This window comes from Cebidichthys violaceus, unplaced genomic scaffold (assembly GCF_023349555.1).
Source record: "Cebidichthys violaceus isolate CVI_PGR_0920_01 unplaced genomic scaffold, fCebVio1.0.p SCAF_13, whole genome shotgun sequence".
In the NCBI taxonomy this organism is placed as follows: Eukaryota; Metazoa; Chordata; class Actinopteri; order Perciformes; family Stichaeidae; genus Cebidichthys; species Cebidichthys violaceus.
The window spans coordinates 15608174-15633245 of NW_027176296.1; the positions used below are offsets into that span (position 1 = coordinate 15608174).

A 25072-nucleotide genomic window follows, 5' to 3' on the forward strand; every position below is an offset into this window, starting at 1 on the left:
CTGCACACACACACACACACACACACACACACACACACACACACACACACACACACACACACACACACACATATATACTGCTGAGCTTTTCAAAGAAGAAATCATTCAGACAATGCAGGATTATGTCTGTTTCAAACCAGCAGAATCAATACAAACCATTCTAGAATTTATTTCTTTTTCCTTATTAGTGGCTTATTCTATGAATTACAAAGCTTTAATGAAGCATCTATTAACTATTAATGGACCCATTCGTTTCAAGTATGCCTTAAGAATGTTGTAAAATCAATATTGCACCAAATCACTCTGCAGTAGATCTCACTCTCCAACCAGATTTGACTTCTGTGTTTGTTTAATGCTGATTCAAACATTTGCAGTTACATTTGCCCTGGCATCAGAGGTTAGGAGCAATGATGCAGGAGAGGCCAATGACGTCAGGGGCAAGCTCTTTTGTTGCCTTCACCGGCAATCGGAAATATTGTGACCAGCACAAATTCAGGTCAGTATTCAGGTCCTTTTTTTTTTTAAAAGAGAAGAACGTATGAATATAATACAGATTGGAGCGGAGAAATTATTTCCTCTTTATAAGCATCATCATTATTATCATTAGCTTTTTAAATAGAATGTTTGCTTGTTTTGTTACATTCAAAAATATATGGAGACACACTGTTTTTATTAAAAGATTTGGCTATTATAGTCTACTTTAAAGTTGTCTATTTACAGTGTAGCTTTTTTCTCAACAACAAAATATCATTGAAAAAAATGCACCAAGCTGAATGAAATATTAACTGCAAACATAGGCCTACTGATCAATTCAGATCTGAGTGGCATTGCTGCTCTGATTCTACGATGTAGTCTGAGTTATAGCGTGAGGTGTTCTTCTATGATAGGTCGGATACATCACACAACCTTCTCATTATCACCGGGCAGGCCAGAGGCGTGCATTTTGAAACATTGTTTGGAATTCCGAGGTTAGTTGCAGCACATGAACGCATCATTTGAGTCCACATGGACACGGCACCGCCCTCGTTTACACTGCGCATGTGCCATAGTTTCCGGGTGTGACGACTTATCCACTCCTCCTGCGTTTTGCGAATCCCGTCCTAGCGGGTGGCGAACAGCGTGCAGCGGCGATGTCAACAACAACGGTCAGTGGGTCAGCCCGTTAACGGAGATACTCAAGCTCGCTACGGAACCACATACTTAACGACTGACATTTGCTACAATTCATTTCTACCGGTCCATTTTTATCACCGGGCATTCAGGGTTTAAGGGTCAAGAAAATAACTAACTAGTGTTACTAGTGTTACTAGCGGCAACGTTAGCCCGCGTTAGCTAGCGCTAGCATGCTAGCTACGAGAGGAAAATGAGAGTGATGTTACTCCGCTGACAGCACAGAGAAAAAGAACAATACACGTGTGAGCATAGGTGACGTTATGGTTGTACGAGTGTGGCTGAGGGTGTTTCATTTTGTAATCAATGAAACTTATATGGAAATAGAGGGAAGCTGGTTAGTATTCGTGATGTTGTCAGCGTTGTTTTTCCCTGGAAGATAAGGGGAAGCTGGTTGTCTAATATTTAAGCTATTATTCTCGTTTTAATCGTAACGTTAACGTTACGGTTAAATCGTTTTATTGGACACATAATATTAACTGAATTTGTGTCGGGTTGCCGAGGTCATCCCTTCCCATTTCAAGTGGATTTTCTTCAAATCGGTAAACAGCGCCTCTCTGGGTGATAGTGCTGGTAAACGTGAGTCAGTGTGTGTGGTGAGAGATTGTGTTGCACTCCTCACAGCAGAGCCAGTCATGTCGTGTCACCTCGGGGAGTCTGACCTCATACGATTAAAAAAAAAATATAAAAGCCTTAAATTGCATCATATGTGGCTTGTTGTATTCCAGCAGTATGTGTCTGTTTAGTTTTTTTCTTCTTTTCATGCCACTGGGATGTATTCACATGTGTCTGTCTTGTCTCTGTCTCAGGGAACCCAGTGAACCATGATCGCCACAGAGGCTGCGAGGGAGTTCCAGGCCAAAGAGCGCAGACACAAAGAGCAGCTGAGGAGATGTTTATCATCTGCTTTATCTGCAGACCTTGACAGGTAAGGCGTGTGACGGTACGCACCCAACTGCAAAAGCACGGTTTAAAAAACGTTGATCATTGGCAAATGTCAATAAAAAAAACCTAAAGTTTTCCCACTGTGGTCAAAGCAACGCGGGGCTGTGAAATGGAAAACACTCAGATTTCATGTGGAGCCTGTGAATGGCCTGTCAGTAGGACTGAACTGGTTTAAAGACCAGCTTGGTTCATCCAGTGTGATCAGGATCTCTGCTGTCATATAAAACAAGTTTGACAAGAAAATATCTTTACTCAGTTACCACTTTTAAGTTTTTAAAAGGAGCGATTCATTCCTGTAAACAAGGCTATTTCAGTCATTAAGTTCAGTTTACTTGACACAAAGTGTAGTCGCTTTTAAATTTCTCATGAATTTGTTGCATTATCGCTGTGTTTTCATCAGCTTATATGAGCCCTTCATATCTCCATAGGGAGGAGTCCTCTTCATGGAGTTGTGTTGCACTGCGTTTTATTTTTCTCTCTCTTCAGCCCAGTACAGGACAAACCAAACGCTGGCTCTGCAGAAAGCCTTTTGCTCTTTTGACGTTACCTGAAGGCCACCGTAGCTCTCCGACGTGAAACTGCGGTAACTTGAGCCGCAGTGTGCCGAACCGCCAGAGTCCGTTGCTCCTTAATAAATCGTGTTGTTATGGTGAGGATGGTCTCTGAGTGAGGCGTTACCACGGTTTTCCACTCTGTGGCTCATGTTACCGCCGTCTTGGAAAGGTCTGGCCTCACCGCTAGGATGCCATCAAATTGTAAACCCTGTCAAGAGCACGATCCTTCAGAGGCAAAGAGTCAGGATATCCCGGCCTCTGCTGCTGCTTTAATGTGTGTAATCTCTCTCTTGTGAGTCCTCTAACTTTATAAAAGTCAAAATATAAACACGCACCTCAAAGGATAGAGTTACTTTAACTTTTTAAAATACCTTTACTTCTTTTTATTGCTTTAAATACTAGTTTATGTCACGTAAACCTCTGCCGAGAAAGTCCGCAAGATGGAGCTGAAAACTTTAAGTAAGCTAGTAATTGGACCCTGAGTTGAGATTTCTTTTGTCAAACTGCTTTCAAATGTCAGGAATCCTTCTGTAGAAAGCTGCAGCAGAGTTGAAAAATACCACACACACACATTTGAATACCACACACACACATTTGACAGCATATAAACATATCAATTCACTAACTGGGAGAAATGAGACAAATCAGTTTAGGTTTCAATTATGTGCATTAATCAGGTCTTAGTCTCAAAATACACCCTAGAATTTAGAAAAGGTAACATACTTTTGTTACGTATTAGTATTAGTATAGAGTGGGGTTCCCCCTCAGGTAATAGGATCAGTGGATCTGGAATATAAAACCTCACAGATCACCAGAAACAAGCTCACGGGGCTCTTTGCAGCACTTTGTTGGGTTTTATTTGACAGCGACGTGAGTCCGCTTGTTGCACTGGTGCTTCATCAATTCGGGCACTTTTCATCAGAGGTTTACAGTAATGGACACAGCATCACGCAAATTTGAATCTCATACCGCCCTGCTGGCCTTTAGCGGACTGGTTTCTGGGTCACCCAGATCAGTCATAGAGGCGGGACGAGAGATAATGATGGAGAAGAAGAAGAAGAAGCGGACCGCCTCAGGACTGTGCTGGTCTGAAGTGGAGAAATAGGCCTCGTAGATGTTAGAGGTTGGCTAAGAAGCTCTTTGTTTATTGTCTATTTTCTGTGTTGGCTTTTAAATGTATGTTAAATACCCAATCCAGCATTTCAGGCTGTGCAGGAGGCATTTCCAGTATGGTATCGCTATCACAACAACTCTATTCAATGTGCACATTTTGCCAATTTGGCTCCAAACGTAGTTTGTGTTGTATTGTTTTTTTTCCCTAGTCAATGGTGATGATTCCCACTGATGAAGTGTTTTAATGCGTGTCCCCAGGTTGCTGCAGGAGGAGCTGGAGGCGGATGTTTCTCTGTTCGCTGGGTCCGGCTCGCTTCAAGCTCACAGAGCCGTGCTGTTGGCCAGAGCTCCTCACGTCCTTCGGGGACAGACGCACAAAGATCCCTCCGCTGTCCATCTGTCCGACTATGAGCTGTCCGGGTTGAAGGATTTCCTCAGGTAGGCCGTGGATGGGTCCAATGTTGATTACAGCTTATAGTTGCTGCTTCTTTTTCCGCTTTGGGCTTTTAGACGATTTCTTTTTGCCCCTTTTAGAGGAAAAAAAAAATCAGTTATAGCTTCAACGAAAACCACTCAATAGTTTCATGTGACGCAACAACTCTACATGTGCTCTCTAGCAGGGGACGTGAAGAGACACCATTCACTCCTCTCTTGTGGTGTTGCAGTTTCACAGACTCTCTGACAGAGGGCGCCATGCGCTCCGTCTTTAATCTGCAGGATCTGCTGCTGTTTGCGTGCTGCTTTCAAGGAGCATCACAAATGCTGCAGCCATTCTATAATGCATCTCGTTTTCATGTGTCGAGACACACGCATCCTGAAGCGTGTCGGTGTTTATGATCATTTGTAAATTGCTAGCTGAGCCGTTTTCACCGAGGTTTTTTCTGACAATAAGTTATTTTTTAGATAAATTTTCCAAGAAAAATGCTTTGCTGCTGGTGATCTGATGAATTCTGCTCTTCTGTGTTTTATATGAATGGAATATCTTCTTGGACTGTTGGTCGGACCAAAACACGCAATCTGAATCCACTTGTGCTCTGGAAAATTGACAAAATGATTGATCCATTATTTAAATAAAACAGAATCCACAGATTAATTGATGTCGGCGATATCCTGATCCCGGAGGTTGCCTCCGAATTTATTGAAGCGGCTCGTAACGATTCCAGTCAAAATTTGGCACCGATATCAATTGTCGATGCCAGATTTTTATGGCAGAGCATGCCGGGTGGCATATTTCAGAAGTACTCGTGGCTAATGCACTGCAGCAGTTTGTTAATAACTTCAGAGGATTGCCGGTGACTTCATGAAACGCTTCGCTGAGGTTAAAGAGTAAATCCTGCTCAGCTCAGGCTTGCATTCTGTGTCACTGAAGTCACATTGCATCACATGAGACTGGAATTCAAATAAGTGTGAAAGGCCTAGTTTTAATTAACCTTTAGCCCCCCCCCCCCTCTCCATAGGTGCCTGTACACAGCAGACCAGAGCATGCGCTCCTCTGAAATAATCCCAGACGTGGAGGGCTTGGCACCAGAAAGTACGGCGGACCTTCATAGTTCCTCTGACTCAGGTAAACAGATGAACAGCGTTTTCCACAGAGGGTTTATTCTGGGTTATGTGGCCGATGAGCTGCCCCCCCCCCCCCCCCCCCCCCCCCCCCCTTCCCTCTTCACATCATGTTATCTCAGCTGTAATCCATTTAGGAGCTAATCTCATTTGGATCCCTGTTGCCGCTACCGCTAATTGCAGCACGGCCCCACTATGGACACTTTTAAACGTTTTTCTTCATTGTTTGCGGTATTTTTAGTTGTTTAGTGAGAGCTACCGCTGCTTTGTCTCACACACGCACACACACACACACACACACACACACACACACACACACACACACACACACACACACACACACATACACATACTCGTGTCATGTGTCTCACACTTTCTCTTCGTCACTCTCTCTCCCCCCCGCCCTTCCTCATGATCCATCTGAACTTCCCTCCAGACGCTGCTCCTGAGCCGGCCTCGGGCCTCGGAGCTGACTTGCTGGATCTGTACCAGAGGGGGGAGCAGTGTGACATCACCATCCAGGTAGCGGAGCAGGTCTTCTCCTGCCACAGGTAGAGCTTCTTCTGGTGGTCCTCTCATCCATTTCAGTCACACGTGTGGTCATCATCGTAGGCTGCGGGTCACGGCGAGAGCACGTTCACGCCAGCTCTCACCAGATGTAAAACGGCACACAGGTCGCACATCTGCCGCCAACTCTCGGCGCTGGGCGGTCACTCGGCGATGCAGAGGTTGGTACCAGCAGCTGGTAGCCATGGAGACAGGTTTCTCCCAGCGAGAGCTCGTCAGAGAGAGGAGGCAGGGCTATTCTTTAGGTTGCTCTGCAGCAGTGATCTGTTGGAACGGCAAAGTGTGAGGCGCTGCACCCGGAGACTGAACCGGGGCTTCTCCAGCCCGGCGCCTGAAACGCAATAACGTAGCGCGGCACAAGAACACGAGAGCGTAACCTACGAGGCATGACATAGAGAGCTCCTTCTCCACATAACGGGTGTTGAATGAGGGGTTTGTAGAAGAAATCTCACCTCTGACAACGGTGATTCATTCATCTTACTAAGAAAGGAATATATATATCGGCTACACATCATAGAAAGTAGAGCATATTATCGCTTCATGTACATACACATTGTGTTTAAATATGTTTCTCATAGCACTGACATTGATACCCAAATTCTGTTCTTCTGTGTGGGTACAAGTTATTGGTCTGGACTTAGGATCACAGTATGTGTGTTTGTCAGTATGGCCTCTGGCTGATCCACCATGCAGCTAATCATTCCTCAGTTTAATTTAAGGAAAATATATCGAGACACAATCTTGATGTAAAAATGACAAAGAGTTGTAACGGCAACAATATGTTTGTGGGTCTCACAGTACTTTATGATTACACGTACCTCTCAGGACTGGAGCCCTTTGGTTCCTACTGAACACTTGAAGGCGGAGTCAGCGATTCTCACCCAATAGACTGTGTGTACGCTTAAAATGAATTTAGTGTTCATACACAGCAGTGGCTCTTTAAATGGTAAACAAACAAGCATTTGTACACTTACAAAAGGGCACAGATATATTATGTAAGTTAAGTCATTTCTTAAAACAGACGGGCTCTGTGATTTCTAGCAAACCTAACTCAGGAGTCCATAGTGCATGTGCTGGGGGGACTGTAATCAGCTGCAGGTGATGCCACTTTTGGCATCCTGGTAAGTGCTTCTGGCAGCAGGACGGTGTTTGTGTTGAGCAACAGTGTCATATTTATGTCACCCTGTGCTACAGTTCAACGGCTCATTGAGTGTGTAATAGCTTTCGGAGCTCCAGAGCAATAAGATACATCATGCTTTGATACACACACACACACACACACACACACACACACACACACACACACACACACACACACACACACACACACACACACACACACACACACACAGTGCTTGTTAGAGGGATCAAGTTTGGTTTGTTGGTCCTTTTTTAATGCGATTTAGAATATCACCAGCCTTCTTCTTTATTGAAGCTAATTAAATACTCTATTTCCATATCTGACAGTACAATCTTCAGATGCCGAACACACACCGTCTCCAGAGACCACAGAACACACACTATATTTTCTGTCACTTCAAAGCCACTTAAGCGCACACAGGCCCCCCCAGATGACATGTGAAATATTAAAACGGTGGGCGGGTCTGACATGCCGCTCCCTGCTTTAATGGGTTTCTAGGGCGATCCTGTGCGCGCGGTCCCAGTACTTCCGAGCCATGCTGAGCGGGAGTTGGATGGAGAGCTCCAGACAGTGCATCACTCTGCAAGGGTAAGACTTGCCGCGTCAGCATCGTCGTGCAGCGGGTCACGCGGATCGATGATAACACCTTCCGCTCCTGGTTCGAGCGGGGGGGGGGGGGGGGGCTACATTTCATTCCTGAACGACACGGCTGAATTACTGCATGTGCCGCATTCATTATTCAGGCCTCGCTACAGAGGTGGCTCCATACAGTATATGAGGGTGGGGGGTGGGGGGGGGGGTTCACTCACAATGCCGTGTTTGAACTCCACACACACACACACACGCGCAGCCACCCACTGCCGGTGGAATTGCAAATGGCTCGCTCTGATTTTCTACCAAGCAAGGTTGCAACGTTTCCTGTGTAATAGTCTTCTCATTCACTGCCTGCTGAAGAGCCCCCCCCCCCCCACCCCCACCCCCGACCCCCGACCCCTCACCACCACCTCACAGTCTCTTTTCACAGCGGGGGAAAGGCAAATGAGGCCTGTTTTTTTTCCTCCAGGGAGAAACGTGTCACCCGCCTCAACATTACTGATCTGAGGGTAACGGGGGAAGACTCGGCTGTCAGAGTGAGGAGCTGCTGCGTTGACGTGCGAGGAGGAGGGGGGGGGGGGGGGGGGGTCCTGTCAAGTGGACCTCGGGCTGCAGTCACATGGCTCCAGTGCTGCATGATATACGGGTTTTGTTTACAGCGTCCTCGGTCGTGTTTCCAGTATAGACAGAATAAAACACTGTGTGCCTGGATTCACCGAGATAACATTGTGCTTGGGGACAATTCTGTATGTTAACACGAGGAATATGACTTGTATACTTACTATTATTGTGTTAACCGTTCCAGTTTAGGGCCAGATGAGATGGAGATCCTGCTCCAGTTCATGTATGGAGCCATAGTGGATCTGCCACCTGGAGCCAGTGCCAGGTACTCTATTTTGAGCAGACTGTCCAGAGTTCTAATTCAGAGCCATAGAATGCAACCCGGTCTGTATTTGGTGTCTCCTGTCCCGTAGTCAGGTGGTGTTGGCAGCAGACATGTTGGGTTTAGAGGGACTGAAAGATGTGGTGGAGATGGTTCTGACCCGGGACTACTGCCGCTTCTTCCCCAAGGTCAGCTATACATCAGGAGTACTAGTGAATAAGAGGTGAAACGAGGGATTTCATAGGCGTAGTATTACTATGTGTCAGGTAGGTACATTTTTCAAATATGTTCAGTTATTTTCAATATCCACACTTTACAGGATTATTCGCCTATCTTTAAAAATAAATGGAACAGTAGTAATGTATTCTTGGACTTCATATTGCACTTTTTAAACATATGATTCATATATTTGAATGGACATTTTGTAAAATAAGAATTTTCTTCACATCAGATGAGTGTGCCTACCTAAACACAAACATGAATATAATCAGGCTTGATGTGCCCCCCGCAGCATGAAACCAGATGAAAGGATTTAGGGCCTCCGTGAACAACGCTCTGAACGTACTTGCTCCTGAGTTTGTGAAGCGAGAACCGGTTCATTCCACCCTGCTTGAAATTTGGGCCAATACCGACCTCATTAAGTGGATCGGGTATCTGTTACATTCATTTAATCACGGCGGGGCCACAGAATTAGTTTTGTTGCACCACAATAATCCCTGGTTTGAGATCTAGTGAAAGACAGCACTAGAGTTTAGGTACGACAACCGGTATCGGGAGAGACAAAGTTGGATCAATGCATCCCTACCTGAAAGGCTGACCTTCAGTCTGTCTGTCATTAGAGAGTGCTTGATGCGATCCACATAGCATGCACTCTGAATGCAAAGTGTCATCATCGCACCTCGTCACAAGTTACTGATTCTAAATGACAGTTGGACCTTTTTCTACTTCGAATGTTTCTCTTCGCTATAATCTTATCGTCGTACATCAGATCTCTGTAGTGCAGGACAACAGTGGCGTAGCAGTATGTGGAGTATCACAGCTGGACACGGAGAACAAATCCCTTTTTTTAGTCCTTTGGCTTCACACTCGTTGGTTTCACGTGGTGCTCGGTGTCGATAGTGATGCTTGTTTTCTCTTCTCGGCAGCCAATCGACGGGGTTCAGAAAACGGTCCTCGAGTGTCTGTCCCTCACGCACGCCTTAGGCCTTCAGAACCTCCACATGCTGTGTAAGAGGTGAGTCTGCTGATGCTGTTCTAGAAATATGTTACAGACGGAAAATGAACATTTCGGAAAAGTCACTAGGCAACGCGTTAACCTGTCACCGTTCTCACCACTGCAAGTTACATCAGCATCTTGTTGCTAGGTAACCAGCATGTGGGTTCATACTTCTGTGTTATTAAGGCGCTCAGGGTTAGTCGTGTAATGCAATTTGCTTTAATGTGATTCAATGCACCACTCTGTTAAGTAAAAATGTATCAATATTTGTGATTCTTAAAATGAATTACTCTTTAAGAAAAAGAAATCTGCATGAATACACGATTTCTCACACGTCTTGATTGAGTTGTGTTGTTTTAAATGAAGTGAATCAGAGTTAAAGCATCTCTAAAGGTTGCTGTTCAGGAAACAATACTTCATAGACACTAGTGTGTTGTGTTGTCCTTGGATGAGATATAACTGGAAACCTATATGCCAGAGGTATTCAATTAAAATTCCAAAAGGTCCAGATTGAGAAAATCTCCTCGTGCAAAGGTCCGGAACATTACAATATTATCTAACTTGTAATGTAAACTAGTGCCATATATATATATAATATATATATATATATATATATATATATATATATATATATTATATATATATATATATATATATTATATATTATATATATATATTTTATATATATATATATATATATATATATATATTATATATATATATATATATATATATATTATATATATATATATATATATATATATATATATATATATATATATATATATATACACACGCATATATAGCATGAGCTAACTTCAAATCACATTCATGAGATTTGTGATTTGACGTTATCTCATGCAGATTTTGAAGGGCTTTTATTTTGAAATGCTACATCAGAATGTCCTGGGTCTGTCTAAGTGAAACCTTGAGGTGGTCTGTTACCAACCTGAGGTGAAATGATTTCGTAACTATGCACCATTTAAAATATAGGCGCTCCGTCAAAATGTAATAATTCTCAATTATCTAGCGGTTTTAGGTCCAGGGTCCGGATACAACGGCGTCTGGGTCCGGATCCGGACCGCGGACCGCCTATTAGTGACCCCTGCTATATGCCGTCATGTCTTCATATATCCTTTCGATTCGTTTGTGCACAAACTGAGAACGTTTCATTTTGAGTTCTCCTGCAGCTGATTCTTCTGCAAGCAAACCATGCTCCTGATTTTGGGGGGGGGTTTGTCTCCGCTGAGTCTTGATGAGTCATGCGAGTATGACGGTGAATGGAAGCTGCGCTGCTCTGTGCAGCAGTGCGTTACTGACCTTCTCATCCCCTCGAGCAGAGCTCTGCCGCTGCTCCGAGCCTCCTCGCTTTGACACTGCAGAAACGTAGAAAAGGGCCTCGGCGAGTTCGTTTCCACTGATTACGGTGGAAAACGTCCAAATTGCCCAGAAACCAAACGCTCCTGTTACTCAGACCCAAAGGCAATGATCTACAGATACTCTCCACAATGTGTGTGTCACAGGTGGGTCGCTGATCACTTTGTGAAGACCTGGTGCGAGAGGAACTTCTCCCTGTTGTCCCCTGAGCTCCACGGAGCCTGTCTAACGGCGGTAACTGAGACCATGGTGAGTTCCTCCCTCCCACAGTCATCAGCAGGACTGTGTTCATGCAATTACACAAATATCATCAACCCATTCTCCAGAGGGGTTTTTTTTTTTTTCCACAGGAAGGAACTCTAAGCATAATCCAATCAAACATGACCTTTATTAAATTGTCAGTTATTAAAGACGGACTAATTTAGGAAAACGACGTGCACGCAGACGGGCGGGGAGTGATCCAGTGTGGTAATTGATAATTGAATCTCGAGTCTGTCTTTCATCACCATCAAAGTGTTGGGGTGCACTCTGTGAGCAAAGCAAGACAAATGTACTATTGTTCGCTCTTTGGCAAGTATTAAGATTCAGAGCCGGCCAAGAACCATTACGCATTTCTGGGACACCCTCCGCCGATCAATAGATCCCGGGCAGAGATAAGAGAGCGCTTTTATATCGGGCTGTGTTCATTTGACTTTATTCTGTGTTTGCGCCTCGCCAGAGTTTCTTTAGCTGACAGGCGTTTCCATTTAGACCGTGCAGAACGCCGTGACCATGCTCTGTGGCACCGAGCAGTTGATTGGCAGCCTGCCGGAAGTCAAGTGGGCCCAACAGGTGAGGAGTCTCGCCACGGAGCTCCAGGAGGAGAGCCTGCGCGTCATCGTCCAGCACCTCCCCAGAGTCATCCTTACTCGGGCCTTCCAGGACCTCTGCAGGGTAAGGCGGCGGTGCAGCCGTGCTGATGCACTCTCCTTTTTTTTTTCTGCGAGGACCTGGGGATGTATTGGGCTTAGGTTTCTACGGGGGGGGGGGGGGAGCTTTTTTTCAGTGTCTGTTACCTTCCGTTACAGAGGGAAGCGTTTACCCGTGAGCCCACGTTGTTGAAGAAGCTGTGTTCGGCCATCAGAGAAGGCGTGGCTGTTGACAACTGCTGTGATCTTTTCGCTGCTGTGCACTATCTATGTGGAGACGACATGGAAGAGGACGGGGGGCAAAGACACGAGGAGGTGAAATGAAGCACATTCTCTGCACTGAACCAGTTGTCTTTTCAAAAGCGGACAATCCCACTGAGACTAATAGGCTGCGCTCACATCTGAGCTGTGTAGTCCTGGTCCCATATAGTCCCGTTCATTAAGACCAGTGAGAACGGAGTCATTGTAGCCTGAATTCTGACCAAACAAGTGCGCTAGAACTGCCTGAAAAGGTGACCTGCTTCTAAGCAAACTCAATATTCACTTACTAGCTTTTGCCAGAGCTTTCAACTGCTGCTGTTGATCTTCCTCAAGGTACGATGTTTGGACAAAGTAACTCCAACTATCCGACTTGAGTCAGAGATTGGAGAGTTTGATCAACAATCCCAGAGAAGACTTTAAGATGCTGTTGGAACCTCTGTAAACCGCTAGTAATTGGACCTTGAGATGCGTTGTTTTTATGTCCATCCTTGTGAACGCGATATCTCTGGCATGCCTGGTGGGATGATAAATGTAGTCCATGGGGGAAATACATTTCTCAGTGCGTGCTTTATTGACCAGAAAGCGGAGTTGTCCTGCTCGTGGAGCAGCGCCTACATGTAGCAGTACGAATTAGGCGCTAGCTGCCGACGCCTGGAGGATCCCCGCCGGCCACATCCACCGTTACGGCTAACGCAGCTGCAGCCTTGGCCTCTCTATTGCTGCAATGCCTCGGCCGTGTCCTCCGGCCCAATTACATACAGCTGAATATCCGAGTCACCCAAAACACGGTGTCCTCTGCACTCGTATTTCGGGATGTCATTTTTCTCTGTTGGAGACGTATCTAGTTTGCAATACAAGCAAACAGAACAAGGAAGTTCTGTTTTTTTTTTGAGCAGCTTTTAGAGCCGCCTGGCTACACAGATCCAAGCTGAAGTAGTTCTTCTTCTACTACGTCAAATGACGGCGCTGGATGCAGGAAGAACAGCGGATCTCATCTTTCCGGGTCAATGTAGCGGGCACTGAGGAAGTTATTGCTTTAATTTGGACCGCCACATAGAAGGTGGTGAGTTTCCCTTTGTTGGGAGTAAGTCCATTAGAACCCTAAACAGACTAGTAGTCAGTGGAGAAAGGGCTTTTTCTTTTTGTCTCAAGTGATCCAAACTACAGGTGTGAACACGGCGTTACCTTTCTGTTCTGAGGTGTTTGAGCTCTCGCTCCTTCAACTAGAGTTACTTGATCGTCTTTTCCAACAGCCATCATGTTTTTTCATCTTCATTATCACAATATGCTTTACTTCATTCTGGATACAGCTTTGGAAGAGCAAACTCCACATTTACTTGGCATTTGGGACCAAAGCAAGGACCTTTGGGTAAATATGTGTTCATGGTTGGTCTGAATGGGTCGGCATGTTTGCGGCGCCGCTCCTAACCAGGATGTGAAATGGGTCTGACGCTTTTGGTGGACGAGGGTTCCTATGATGGTGGTTTTGGGGCTTTCGGCCACACATTCATTTGCTCTCCATCACAAATAGCACTGAACATTATTATCCGCGTACATTTGATATCGTTGTACATCGTGAGTTGTTGAATTCATGTTTCATTAGGTGAGAAAATCGAGAAAAGAACTCATGCGTATACACCATTCTGTCATGTGGGCTTTCACTCAGTACGACTGTCAAATACGGAGGAGCACAAAGCATCGTGTTGATCTTTTAATGCTTTCTGAAGATGAGCTCCGCAAATGTCATCAATTAAAACTCCACAGGTTACCTTTAACAACACATGATGCAGCCAGTGAGTCTCAAGAACACCATCACAAGTTTCATCCCAAACTTGACCTGGAGCAGTTTTGGTTATTTAGTCTTTAAATACAGATGGAAGCCGACTGTAACTGATGCATCAACGGGTATTGAAATGTTGGCCTATGGTAGTTAAGCATGAAATCAAGATGATACCTTCGAAGTCTCGAACCGTAAGCTTTGTTCATATCGGGGAAAATAATTTCAAATCGTGTCTGTCAAGACAGTTAAGAGATTAAAGAACCAACAAAATGTGTAGTGCGAGCCGCCGGCAGGTTAATCCTGTGAGCCGCCTTCCAGAGGGAAAGAGACCCGGCTGCACAAGTTAGAGCACATAACCCTTATAACCACCGTACAGTATGGCAGAATGGATTAGGCTGAGGGAGACTGTGACGTGTGCCAGCGGCCTTCACTAATCTCTGGCTGTGTATCTGCTGGGTGAGGGGTGTGTATGTGTGTGTGTGTGTGTGTGTGCGTGTGTGGTCAGTGCAGCGGAGGAGGTGGAGATGGCTCCTCCCCTGCCTTCCAGCCCTGTTTTTATAATCGGGCGTGGAAACGGGAGAATGGGCATCAGCCGCTGACATCACTGATTTCGCTCAAGTGGATTCTGCAACAGAGACGGGGGGGGGAGACTAGGGAAAGGGAGGGAGGGGTATTTGTTGCCATGGTGAAAGGTTCTCCAAGCAGCTGCTGATTCGCTTGTGCCTTAGCGCACCCCTTTCCATTCTTCTCCCCTCCCTCTCTCTCTCTCCCTCTCCCTCCCTCTCCCTCCCTCCCTCCCTCTCTCTCTCTCTCTCTCGCTCTCTCACTCACTCTCTCCTCCGTGTTACCGCCAGCCGTTCAGGCAACAGATTTGTACGCTGCGCAGTCGGCTGTGGACCTTCCTGCTTCAGACCTTTTACGCCGTCCGCCACACGCAGGGATGGGAGACCCTGTCCTCCAAACACAGAGAGAGGATACTGGCAGGTAAGGGAGGAACTCCTCGCTATGAGACACCAGCAGGGCTTTAATGCTGCGGTGTGTCTGTGTTTTTTTTTCTCTCTCCCCCCCCCCCCCCCCCCCTCCCTTAACCCAGCCTGGCGCTGAAGCAGTGGCTCTGCATCATTAGAGATGAACCGAAGCCCTTGGAGCATACGCTGTGGGCTGATTTAATACTTAATGGCTTCTCTGTACACAGCTGCCTGGCTACTACTAACCCACGTACAGTTTGCACAGCGCTGCCCTTAAACATTTTTGCTTCATGTGAGCTACCTTCTCAACTGTCTTGGGCAGATGAGTGTGTCTGCTAACGCGGTAAATGCACCAGACACGCCGTGCTTGTTTTCATGGGTGGGAGTGAGAGAGGCTGGATTCCTGTCTTTGTGGGTCTGACCATGACTGGAAGCTTCCACAGTTCCAAATAATGGGCTGTTTTCTTTTGCTGTAACGTGTTGAAATCCACTGCATGAATAATTTATTTGGCTGCTGGTACCAGCGTGTTGCTATTACTGGTACATTTCTTGCCAGTGAAATCGGATTCCAGGTCCAACATGGAAACATAACACAGGCAAAGAGAGTCGATTTCACCTCATTTTCCTTTCGATTATAAAATAAATCTGTAGGTTCTGAAATTGTGCTGTGTTAAGTATAGAAATGGCTGTGCTTTGTTTGGACTAGTCCTTGCCTGAGTGATCGACCCATTGATTTATTGTTTGTTTCCTAAAGGGTAAACACAGGGTGTGGAAATGGCAATTTGTGAATGAATAGAATAGATCCTCCAGCTCGCATAAACAGCAGCGTCTTGGAAATACAATTGGTGCAGCCCTTTTCATCTTTTATTTTTTTTTACTCTTGAACAGTCTGTTGTGCACACTAACTGGCTTTTTTATTTTTGACAGATGCCATTGATAAAGGGGACAATCGAAGACTTGCCAAAAAGCCTGTATTCACGAGCTCACAGGTAATATTATCACCCAACTTGATGCTGTGAACTTTTGAGGCTGTTTTAGCTCAGAAAAAAAAAAAAATCCATGTCAATGTGTGTAATCCCTGACAGTGATGACAGTCTGTGGCCAACAGATGCCATGTGTCATAAATGCCCCACCTACAGATACTGTATAGAATTAGCAGCAGGGCCTCTCTAAACAGATGTATCGCTAAAGTAAGCCTGCCTGAGGCGATCCAGAGAGGGATCGCCAGCATGTTAAGAGCAGTGGAGCTCCTGCAGATCTCTGGCAAAGTGGTTTGATGCAGTCAAAACAAGAACTTTGTCTTTTTGTGCTGATTGGAAACTGCAAGACACAAATCCCTGATGTCATTGTTCCGCCGACACTAACCGGCAATTATGAGTTCCCAGTTTGTTCAGGTCATTAGCGGAAGTTCACAGAATGACACAAAGTAGAAAGAAAGGGGGACTATTTCTTCAAGTTCTTTTTGCTATTTAATCCTGCCTCACTGTTACGTGACTAATTTGGTACATTTTTCGCCCGCAGTCGAGGGCTGTAAAATGCCCTTCATCTGCACCTGAGAGTCCTCCCGTGCACAGGACACAGAGGGTGTCCGAACACGCAGCTTCTGTCTCCCGCAGCGCTGCATCAGCCATGAAGTCCGATGGACTGGGGACAGCCACCAAACCGGGAGAGGGTCCCACGTCCAAGGCGAAGACTGCGAAGAAGCCCGGGGACCGCAGTGTAGCCGCAAAAGCGAAGACGGCGTCGGCCGGCGCACCGGTCGTCAACGGCACGGGAGCCGCGGGGGCCAGGCGGGACGTAGCCAGCGCCAATGGGCCCAGGAGCGCTCACGGCGCTAGAGAGCAGGAGAAGAAGCCAAACCCCGGCGCAAGGCCGAAAACGTCTCCCCCGAGCTGCACGTCTACAAGCCAGACTGGGGCAGCGAAGGCTCAAAAGAGCTCAGCGGGAAAGTCTGACGGCACTGTTGGCAACAGCCACGCTCAGCCCAGCGCCTCGTCCACATCGGGCAGCGCCTCGCCGGAGAACGGTGCCAGCAGCCCTCGCAACGACACCCACTCCATCCCAGGTTCACTCTCTTTATTGACTCCTTTACGTTTCATCGTGGTGACGGGCGCCGATTTGCAATGCAGGACGACAGAGTAGACGAGCTTAAGCGTCGGCAAGGATTACGCTCCGGGCAAAATACTGTAGCAGAAATACGGACAGGACCTGCAGACTAATTAGTATGATGAGTGTCGTGTTGTGGCCAAGAGGGGCTTTGTGAAAGACGAGCGCAGTGTCATGTATGAATGTTGATGTTCTGAGGAAGCAAAGTGCAGCGTAGAAACTCTCAGCAGAGGTCAAAGCCTGTGCAGCTGTCCCACAGGGATCACTTTGAGCTTCTTTAGGGGGGGGTTTATAAGGAGGCGGGGTAACCCAGACTCATGTTAGTGGGACTCAGCTTCCTGTCCTGCTCGTACAATCGCAGCATGCGTCCCCGTGCCCCACCCTGAAAGTGACTTTCTACGCGACTCTGTATCCTTGCTACCCTGAAGATCTCATGGTTTGTTCTTCAGGAAATGTAGATTCTATCTGCCTGGACAGACGTCTGTTAACAGTTGTGCATGTGCTTCATTGTCTGTGTTGCAGGTGCAAAGCCCAAACACCAGGCTAAGGCGGTGAACAAATCCCCGCTGACGAAAACTCCTCAGAAATCCGATACGGCAAAGATCAGCAGGTGAGAGCTGAGAGCAGTGTGCGTTCTCACTGCGTCCTGTGTCATCGGTGAAATGCTAGGCTCTCAGTGATGTCCTTGTCTACTTCCTCTTGGACGTTTCAATTGGGTGGATCTACCTTAAATGGCTTTCTACCGCCCAAGGCCTCAAGTGAGGATTGTGGAGATTCTCTTTGAGGGTTTTGTGGTTCCTGTACACAGACCAACATTAATGAAAGAGCATTATACAGCTGTGAATAAACAATACTCAGAAAATAATAGAGATATTCCTTATTTCTGAGACAGATGAACTCCTGTGTAGCATTCCACTAGTATCTATATGTCATATGTATTTATTCATAAATATATGTTTATATTATAAGTACCAGTGGCCGTGGAAGAGGCTGCGTTCAAATGACAAAATACGGCCGATAAGAACTCATAGGATAAACACTTAAAATACAGAAGATATATATATCTATATAAGAAGGACAAACGTTTAAGTAACCCAAAGATATATCATGAGAATCAAAATGTTGAAGGATAGCTAAATCAATTTAAATTGTACAAAGACCCTTTTGACCACAGTCACCTACTGTAAAGGGACTGAAATGTGTTTGTGTTCGGTCGCTCTGCAGACTGTAAGGCCTGAATTTGAGTTTCGTCTGAACAGGTCTGAGTGCCATGCATCCTCACTGCAGTTCTAACATGGCCAAATTGCAATCTGAGCTCAATGCCAATACACCCATACTCTCCATTAGCGGAAAGTATTCATGGAAGCAAAGCAAACCTACCATACTACGTGTGTTCAGTAACGTAAAAGTAGGACGAACACGATGACGGTATCACCTGGTGGCTTTTTTTTTTTTTTTTTTTTTTTTTTTTAGGCCACACGCGTGGCTGTCGGGAGGTTAAAAGCATCTGCGGAGCGTTTTCTGACAAGCCTCTTATCTGTCCTTCAAAGATGTTAAAAATATCCCTTTTACAATCTGCATCATCCAAACTCCATCTGTCCAGGGAGCACATCAATATTTAACAGCCTCCCTGGAAAGCAAGCGTGCCAGTCAGCCAACAAATAGCTGATAGCCTAACCAAACATCTTTGTATTGCCGTCTTGTGTGCAGAAACAGATGGCACAGGTAACAGATCGCCTGTGGAGAATACAGATTACATTTTTATGGATTTGTGTGCCGAAGTTGGCTGTATACAGTCGGAAGCAAGGTACTCTGGGAGGGTAGTTAACATTGAACTCTCCTCTATCCTCGATTTGGGAAGCGATACAAATTATGCATTTTTTTTTTATATTATTACTATTTTATCTCAGGTTGATTCGATCAAACTGTCCTCTGTAGACTCGCTAAGATGTCAGAAAATGAAAATCCATCAACCTTGGGCACACAGAAAATCTCACTCTGTAGAAATGTGCTCTCCTGTTCCTACTGTTATATATTGTTCATAACCAGGGTGCAGCATCCGTCACAAGGACACAAGTAACAACTTGAAATTCTTTGCATTGATAATCGGCTCATGTCTGAGAAGCTTGTCCTTGACAAAACTGGGTGAAAACGCTTTGCTGCCCCCCTCTGGTGTCGAGCATTTATTTGGGGTTTACTTTCCCAGCAACTCCTCTCCTAAATATTACCGATGATGTGAGCCGGAGGTATTCATTATTTTGGGATCTTGTGGTAAAACGTGTGTAGTCACTCTTGTTGTTTGTATTTCTTTTGATCAACCAATCGCAGTCCTCCCAACAAGTCAAGTGCGAGAGAAAGTGGCAAAGTGAAGACCGGTGCAGCGGAGAGAGCGTCCACCGGAGTGACGGCAGCGAAGGCCGACGCCAAGGGAAGAGTCACACCAGACCATCACGGTGAGGTGTTCACAGTCTGCTGCATTCAAATGTCTGTCAGTATACTGGAGCGACGTCCTAATGTCCCGTTCTGTCTTTGGGTTAGTCTCTAAGCATGGATCCTCCACGAGAAAGCCAGCCTCCCCCAGGAAAGAAGACGGCAAAGACGGGTTGAAATCCTCCGCACCAGACAAAGCAGCCGGTGAAGCTCAGAAGAAGAAGATCGCCAAACCCGCTTCGGCGACCGGAGCCTCGGCTAAATCCAGCGCTAAACCGCCAAAAGCCTCTCAAGCCCCCTCCAAGCCATCTTCAGTTGTAGCCGCCAAGTCTGGACCAAAGCCGAAAAGCGCTGCCGATTCATCTGCAGAGAAAGCTTCTCCGAAATCTGGAGGACATTCCAAAACCTCAGCTGCATCCGCCTCCAAGAAATCAGGAACTAAAGGAAAAGAGGCAGCGAACGGTAATAATTCAGACTGTAAAACTGCACCGACTGTAAACACCGGGGATGTCGAGGTGCATATAGAAAGTAAGGAGGTAGCTCTGTCTGACCAGCCTGCAGCAGGCTGTACACAGCCAACAAGCCAGAGCGGAGGGGATCCACCCGGCCTCAAACTAGAATCAAGCCCTCAGCAGAGTCGCCAGAAGACCGAAAAACTGTCACAAAGCACTACGAGTGCACCAGCAGCTCACAAACCCCCCCGTGGCAAATGTGCTAACGCAGACACTTGCAAGCGCACTGAAGGGAGTAAAGCGAAACAGTCCCCGATCGGTGTCATCCCAGCTCACATCAGCGGAGGGCGAGCTCACGAGGTCGGCTCCCCGAATTCTCCCAGAGACGCCGAACGGCCCGTAGACACCCCCTGCAGCGTGGGAAGCACCGACGCTCCCTTGGAGGACTCCTCCTGGAGCGGCATCCACCATCAGGTCAGCCCGGAGTCAGAGACCGGCAGCACACACACCACGTCCTCCGACGACATCAAGCCCCGCTCGGAGGACTACGACGCCGGGGGCTCGCAGGACGACGACTGCTCCAACGACAGGGGCGTGTCCAAGTGCGGCACCATGCGCTGTCACGACTTCCTGGGCCGCAGCAGCAGCGACACCAGCACCCCGGAGGAGTTGAAGATGTACGAGGGCGGGTCGGGGCTGAGAGTGGAGGTGCGGCTGCGCGGGCGCGAAGCAGAAACCACCAGCGAGGAGGAGGCGGTCAGGCAGCGTCCTCGCTCCTGGTTGCATCGAGACGAGCTTCCCGTCGAGGAGGAGCCCTCGGAGGTCGAGGTCACCGTGACGGTGAAAACCGCGCCGGACTCGCAGCTCTTCTCCTCCGAGGAGGAAGAGGAGGACGAAGATGAGGAGGCCACGGAAGACGAGAGGTCCGAAGTTGAGGTGATTCCGGGCCCGCCGCCGCCAACTGATCCCTCGCCGCTCTTCCAGGGGATCGTCAACCTGGCTTTCGACGACGACGGCGTGGACCAGGAGAACGACCAGCCCGACTACCAGTCCACTTCCAACTTCCGTCGGTCGGTGTTGCTCTCCGTCGACGAGTGCGAGGAGCTGGGCTCGGAGGAGGGCGGCGTCCAAACGCCGCCTCAACAGCCCGATGACGCGGCGACCCCCTGTGACGTTTTTGAGTCCGACTCTGCGGCGCCTCCATCCAACCGCGCCCCCTCCGGCGACCAACAGAACAACCCGCCGGGCCACCTTACAAGCGCAGAGACGGAGCGCGGAAAACGCGACGAGGAACGGGAAGACAAATCCTCCGTGTTCCTCACGGAGATCCGGGAGCCCCCGCGGGAGGAGGGCGACGGAGGGAAGTGCGGCGCCCCCCTCCCGGACGCCGACGCCAGAGACCTCGCTCCCCAGGAGCGCCCGTGCCACCTGGACCTGCGGCACACCGAACAATACAACGGAGGGCCGCGCAAAAATCACAGCAATCCCTCAGAAAGCAAGAAAGCCGATTTACATCTAGACTTAAATGAGCCTCAGCTGACAGGGGAGCCTCCTGTACATGCTGCACAATCTCCAGCAGGTAATGTATGATCTACGGACCCTTCCTAGACCCCAAAGCCATCTCTTATCCCTAAAACTCCATCAGTGAAGGTTTAGTTTATCCCCGCAAGATCCATTCTCCTCCGCTCTGATCCCTAGACCTTACCCACATCCAGTGTATACCCATCCCTCTTTCAGAAAAAAAAAAAAGGATATAGTGCAGTAACTAGTTAAAGACACACGTTCAAATTCAAATGAAGTCATCCTATTTTCATAGCTAAAGCTTCCTCTCATTTCAACCCATTGATTGTGTAGCTGTTGTAAATTTTGAATTTGCAACATCGATATCCTTTCAAGGATGGAGATTGGTTTCATCGCAGCAAGTAACCTAAACTGTACATTTTAAAACGACTGAACTACCTTCAGGCATTTAGGCTTTGGTAACTCAGTTTAAGGGGTGAAGCGGTGTACATTTCATTCAGACTGATCATAGAATTGTATTTGTCAAAAAAAAAAAAAAAAAAAGAATCTGCCTTGCGACAAGGCCTGTGACATAGTCATACCAATGCACTTTTATGTACATAAAAATAAGATTCTTTGATTCTTTTTTTTTTTTGTCATTTCTTTTATGCAGTGGAACAGCCTTTTTTTTTTTTTTTTCAAGCCATAGATAATTTGACACAGTGGAAGGTGCTTTAAATACGACTTTAACATCAATATATCACTGCCAAATCGTTTGTGGTTAGTCGGTGTAATTACTGTTGCACTGACCACCGTCGAGATCACTTCATGCCGCTGATGGTGACGTTGATGAAGCTTGTGTTTCTTACAATGCCCCATGAACCCCTTCCCCCAGGACATGTAGCTGCGAGTGTTTTCCTTTTGCTTCATTGTAAAAGATGAATGTGTATCGAACCGTTGCCATTTTGAGAAACACAAACTTCTGGTTTCAGACGCTCTTCTTCTTCTTCTTCTGTGGTGCCATAAAAGCACGGGCAGCTCTGAGCCTTGTGGTTCACCACGTCAGTTTATAGAGGCGCTGCTCGGTGACAGTAATTACACCAACATCTGGAAATGATTTTCCACAGATGTCTTGATGTTGAACTGCTCTGTGTAGCACCTTTTTATTATTATTATTATTATTATTTGTGTTCAATTAAATTACAAGCGAGTATCGCTTTCCTTGAAGTTTCTTTTGAGTGACTGCCTGACATCAAGGTATGATTTAATAGAGGACACTAGGCTGCCACTGCTTCTCAGAAAGCTCTGTTATACGGGGGACCTTTCCCTTGCATCTCCTCGCTGTTCGTTTTTTCTTATTTCTATTCGAGAATGGACCCGTTCCTGAGGTTTCTTTTTGTTTGTTTGTATTTAATTTTGCACTGCACTGCACACATGCATGCTATTATTAAATTATTTTGACATTCCTCCCTCTACCATCTGTCGTCTTTGTGTACGTTTTTAGTTTTTCCTCCATCGTACATTACCTTTTTGTCATACCCAGTAGACGTGTATAGATATATATATATATCCGTCTAGATTCATAGACTTTTACTTTTGAAGAAGACTGTGCTGTTGTCTATGAGCTCGTGTTCAGTAGGTTTGCGTCGTGTCGGTAGCCTCTGTAAAGTGTGTGTGCGTGTGTGTGTGTGTGCGCGCGCGTGTGTGATGTGTCTCTAGAGCGGCCGTCACGGTCCTGCCATGTCTCTCTTTTTTCAACTGCCATATTCAGAATAAGAAATCCTGCTGCACCACTACTGAGGGTCAATCGTGTTGTTTTCAATACCAAAACGGTGATCGGTGACGTCATCCTTTTTGCCTTTTTTTTTTTTCTTTTTTAATTGTAAGAAACAGAAAACGCAGAATGTCAAAAAGAATCTCGGCGGTGTGCCGTCTTTTGTGCTACTAAAGTAAAGCACCGCTGCTTGCATATTCTTATTTATTTTTTGTGACCGTATTGAAGTTCAGAGACCTGCACGTAAAATCTCAACAAAAAAAACAAAAAAAAAATCCTATCACTGTTACTGACTGACACATGCAGTGTCGAGTTCACTGGTGCTGGCGATGCATGGCTTACTTTGTTTGAACAGGTGGATAAAGAGATGCATTCAGGTTAGCGCTCCTCCCTGCATTACCTTTTAAGGCAACTGTATTCCGTTGACGTCCATATTGGAAGTTGGTGAATATCAAAGGTTTGTGATGGTTTAGCTATTTAACAATGTGACCGTCGGTGTCACTGCTTCTCTGCCGTCCTCACCTAACTTCCCTGAGGAATGTCTTCTTTCAGGACACAGTTGCATTAAGAGTAAACATCCAGTTTTCAGTGTTTTATTGTAGTGCGCAGTGACTAGTCTCTGAAATGTGTAAAAGAACTGTGGAGGAGTGAAGCACTTTGTCATTTTGCAGTATTGTCAATTGTTTTTAGGGGACAATGGTTGTGACAGATTGGATCAAACCGGCAAACATGACCGCCGACCGTCCAAAGCCCTCTCCCCCATCTACGAGACGGATGTGGGAGAAGCGTTTGAGCGCTGCTCGGACAGGGACAGGAATGTTAGAGGGGAGGAGGAGGAGGAGGAGGAGAAGCAAAGATTGGACGATGACAAAAGCAATGAGTTTGCCGAGCGGGACTGGAGCCTGCTCAGGCAGCTCCTCTCGGACCACGAGTCCAACCTGGGCGTCATAAACCCCGTGCCTGAGGAGCTCAACCTGGCCCAGTACCTCATCAAGCAGACGCTGTCGCTGTCGCGGGACTGCTTGGACTCGCAGGGCTTCCTGTCCCCGGAGAAGGAGACCTTCAAGCGCTGGGCGGAGCTCATCTCGCCCATGGAGGACTCCTCCACCAGCATCACAGTCACCAGCTTCTCCCCGGAAGACGCTGCCTCTCCGCAGGGGGAGTGGACCATCGTGGAACTGGAAACGCATCACTGACAGAGAGGGGAGAGAGAGAGAGAGCCTGCCGGACAGTTCATACCTTCTCTATGAACGTCTTTACATCGACTTTGTCTTAATTCATTATGATTTATAATCATGTTCCGTCTGTCTTTTTTGACATGTCTTTTTTTTCTGGACTCTGCAGAACTCTGGGCTTTGCAGCACCTTATTTGCAATTTCCCATCATGCCCTCGGTGGACTGTTTTTTTTGGACACAAACGGGCTGTTATGCATGCTGATATTTTTGTATGTCTGTTTAATTGATGTTGCTTTGAAACTCTAGAAAAGAATAGAGTAAGAAGAAAAAACCCACCTCTTTCTCATGGCAGTCTTCTGATAATATGGTTGACTGAAGTTTCTTAAAGAAAAAAAATAATATTGGCCTAGTGGCTTGCATTTAGTGTCATATTGAAAATAAAGGTTTGTGTTTATTGAAAAAAGAAAAGTGTCATTCACTGCAAAGTCATAGAGGAATGTGACACAGAAGCTGTTTTTCTATTGTGATGTCATTTGTACTGTGGACGGATATTTCTAAAGACAAAAAAAACACTCAGCTGTTGTAAATTAGCATAAC

At 46.5% G+C, this 25072-nt stretch overlaps 1 protein-coding gene across 3 annotated transcripts; it reads left to right on the plus strand.

Annotated features, from left to right (window-relative positions):
* The first annotated feature begins 1060 nt into the window (after positions 1 to 1060).
* On the plus strand, positions 1061 to 24906 carry btbd8 (BTB domain containing 8). Of its 3 annotated transcripts, none has more exons than XM_068707914.1 (19): positions 1061 to 1145; positions 1980 to 2098; positions 4041 to 4220; positions 5240 to 5346; positions 5779 to 5893; positions 7549 to 7638; positions 8450 to 8530; positions 8619 to 8715; positions 9673 to 9761; positions 11267 to 11369; positions 11871 to 12053; positions 12188 to 12343; positions 14924 to 15053; positions 15965 to 16026; positions 16559 to 17102; positions 17666 to 17753; positions 19472 to 19596; positions 19682 to 21604; positions 23990 to 24906. In XM_068707914.1, the coding sequence occupies exons 2-19, from the start codon at positions 1995 to 1997 to the stop codon at positions 24493 to 24495; spliced, it is 4683 nt and encodes a 1560-aa protein (XP_068564015.1). In that variant the 5' UTR covers positions 1061 to 1145; positions 1980 to 1994; the 3' UTR covers positions 24496 to 24906. The 3 variants fall into 3 exon arrangements, with proteins under 3 accessions (XP_068564015.1, XP_068564016.1, XP_068564018.1); XM_068707915.1 differs by lacking the exon at positions 1061 to 1145 and adding an exon at positions 1156 to 1749; XM_068707917.1 differs by lacking the exons at positions 1061 to 1145; positions 1980 to 2098; positions 4041 to 4220; ... (1 more) ...; positions 5779 to 5893; positions 7549 to 7638 and adding an exon at positions 8028 to 8180 and having other exon boundaries at positions 23990 to 24904.
* Positions 24907 to 25072: the final 166 nt, after the last annotated feature.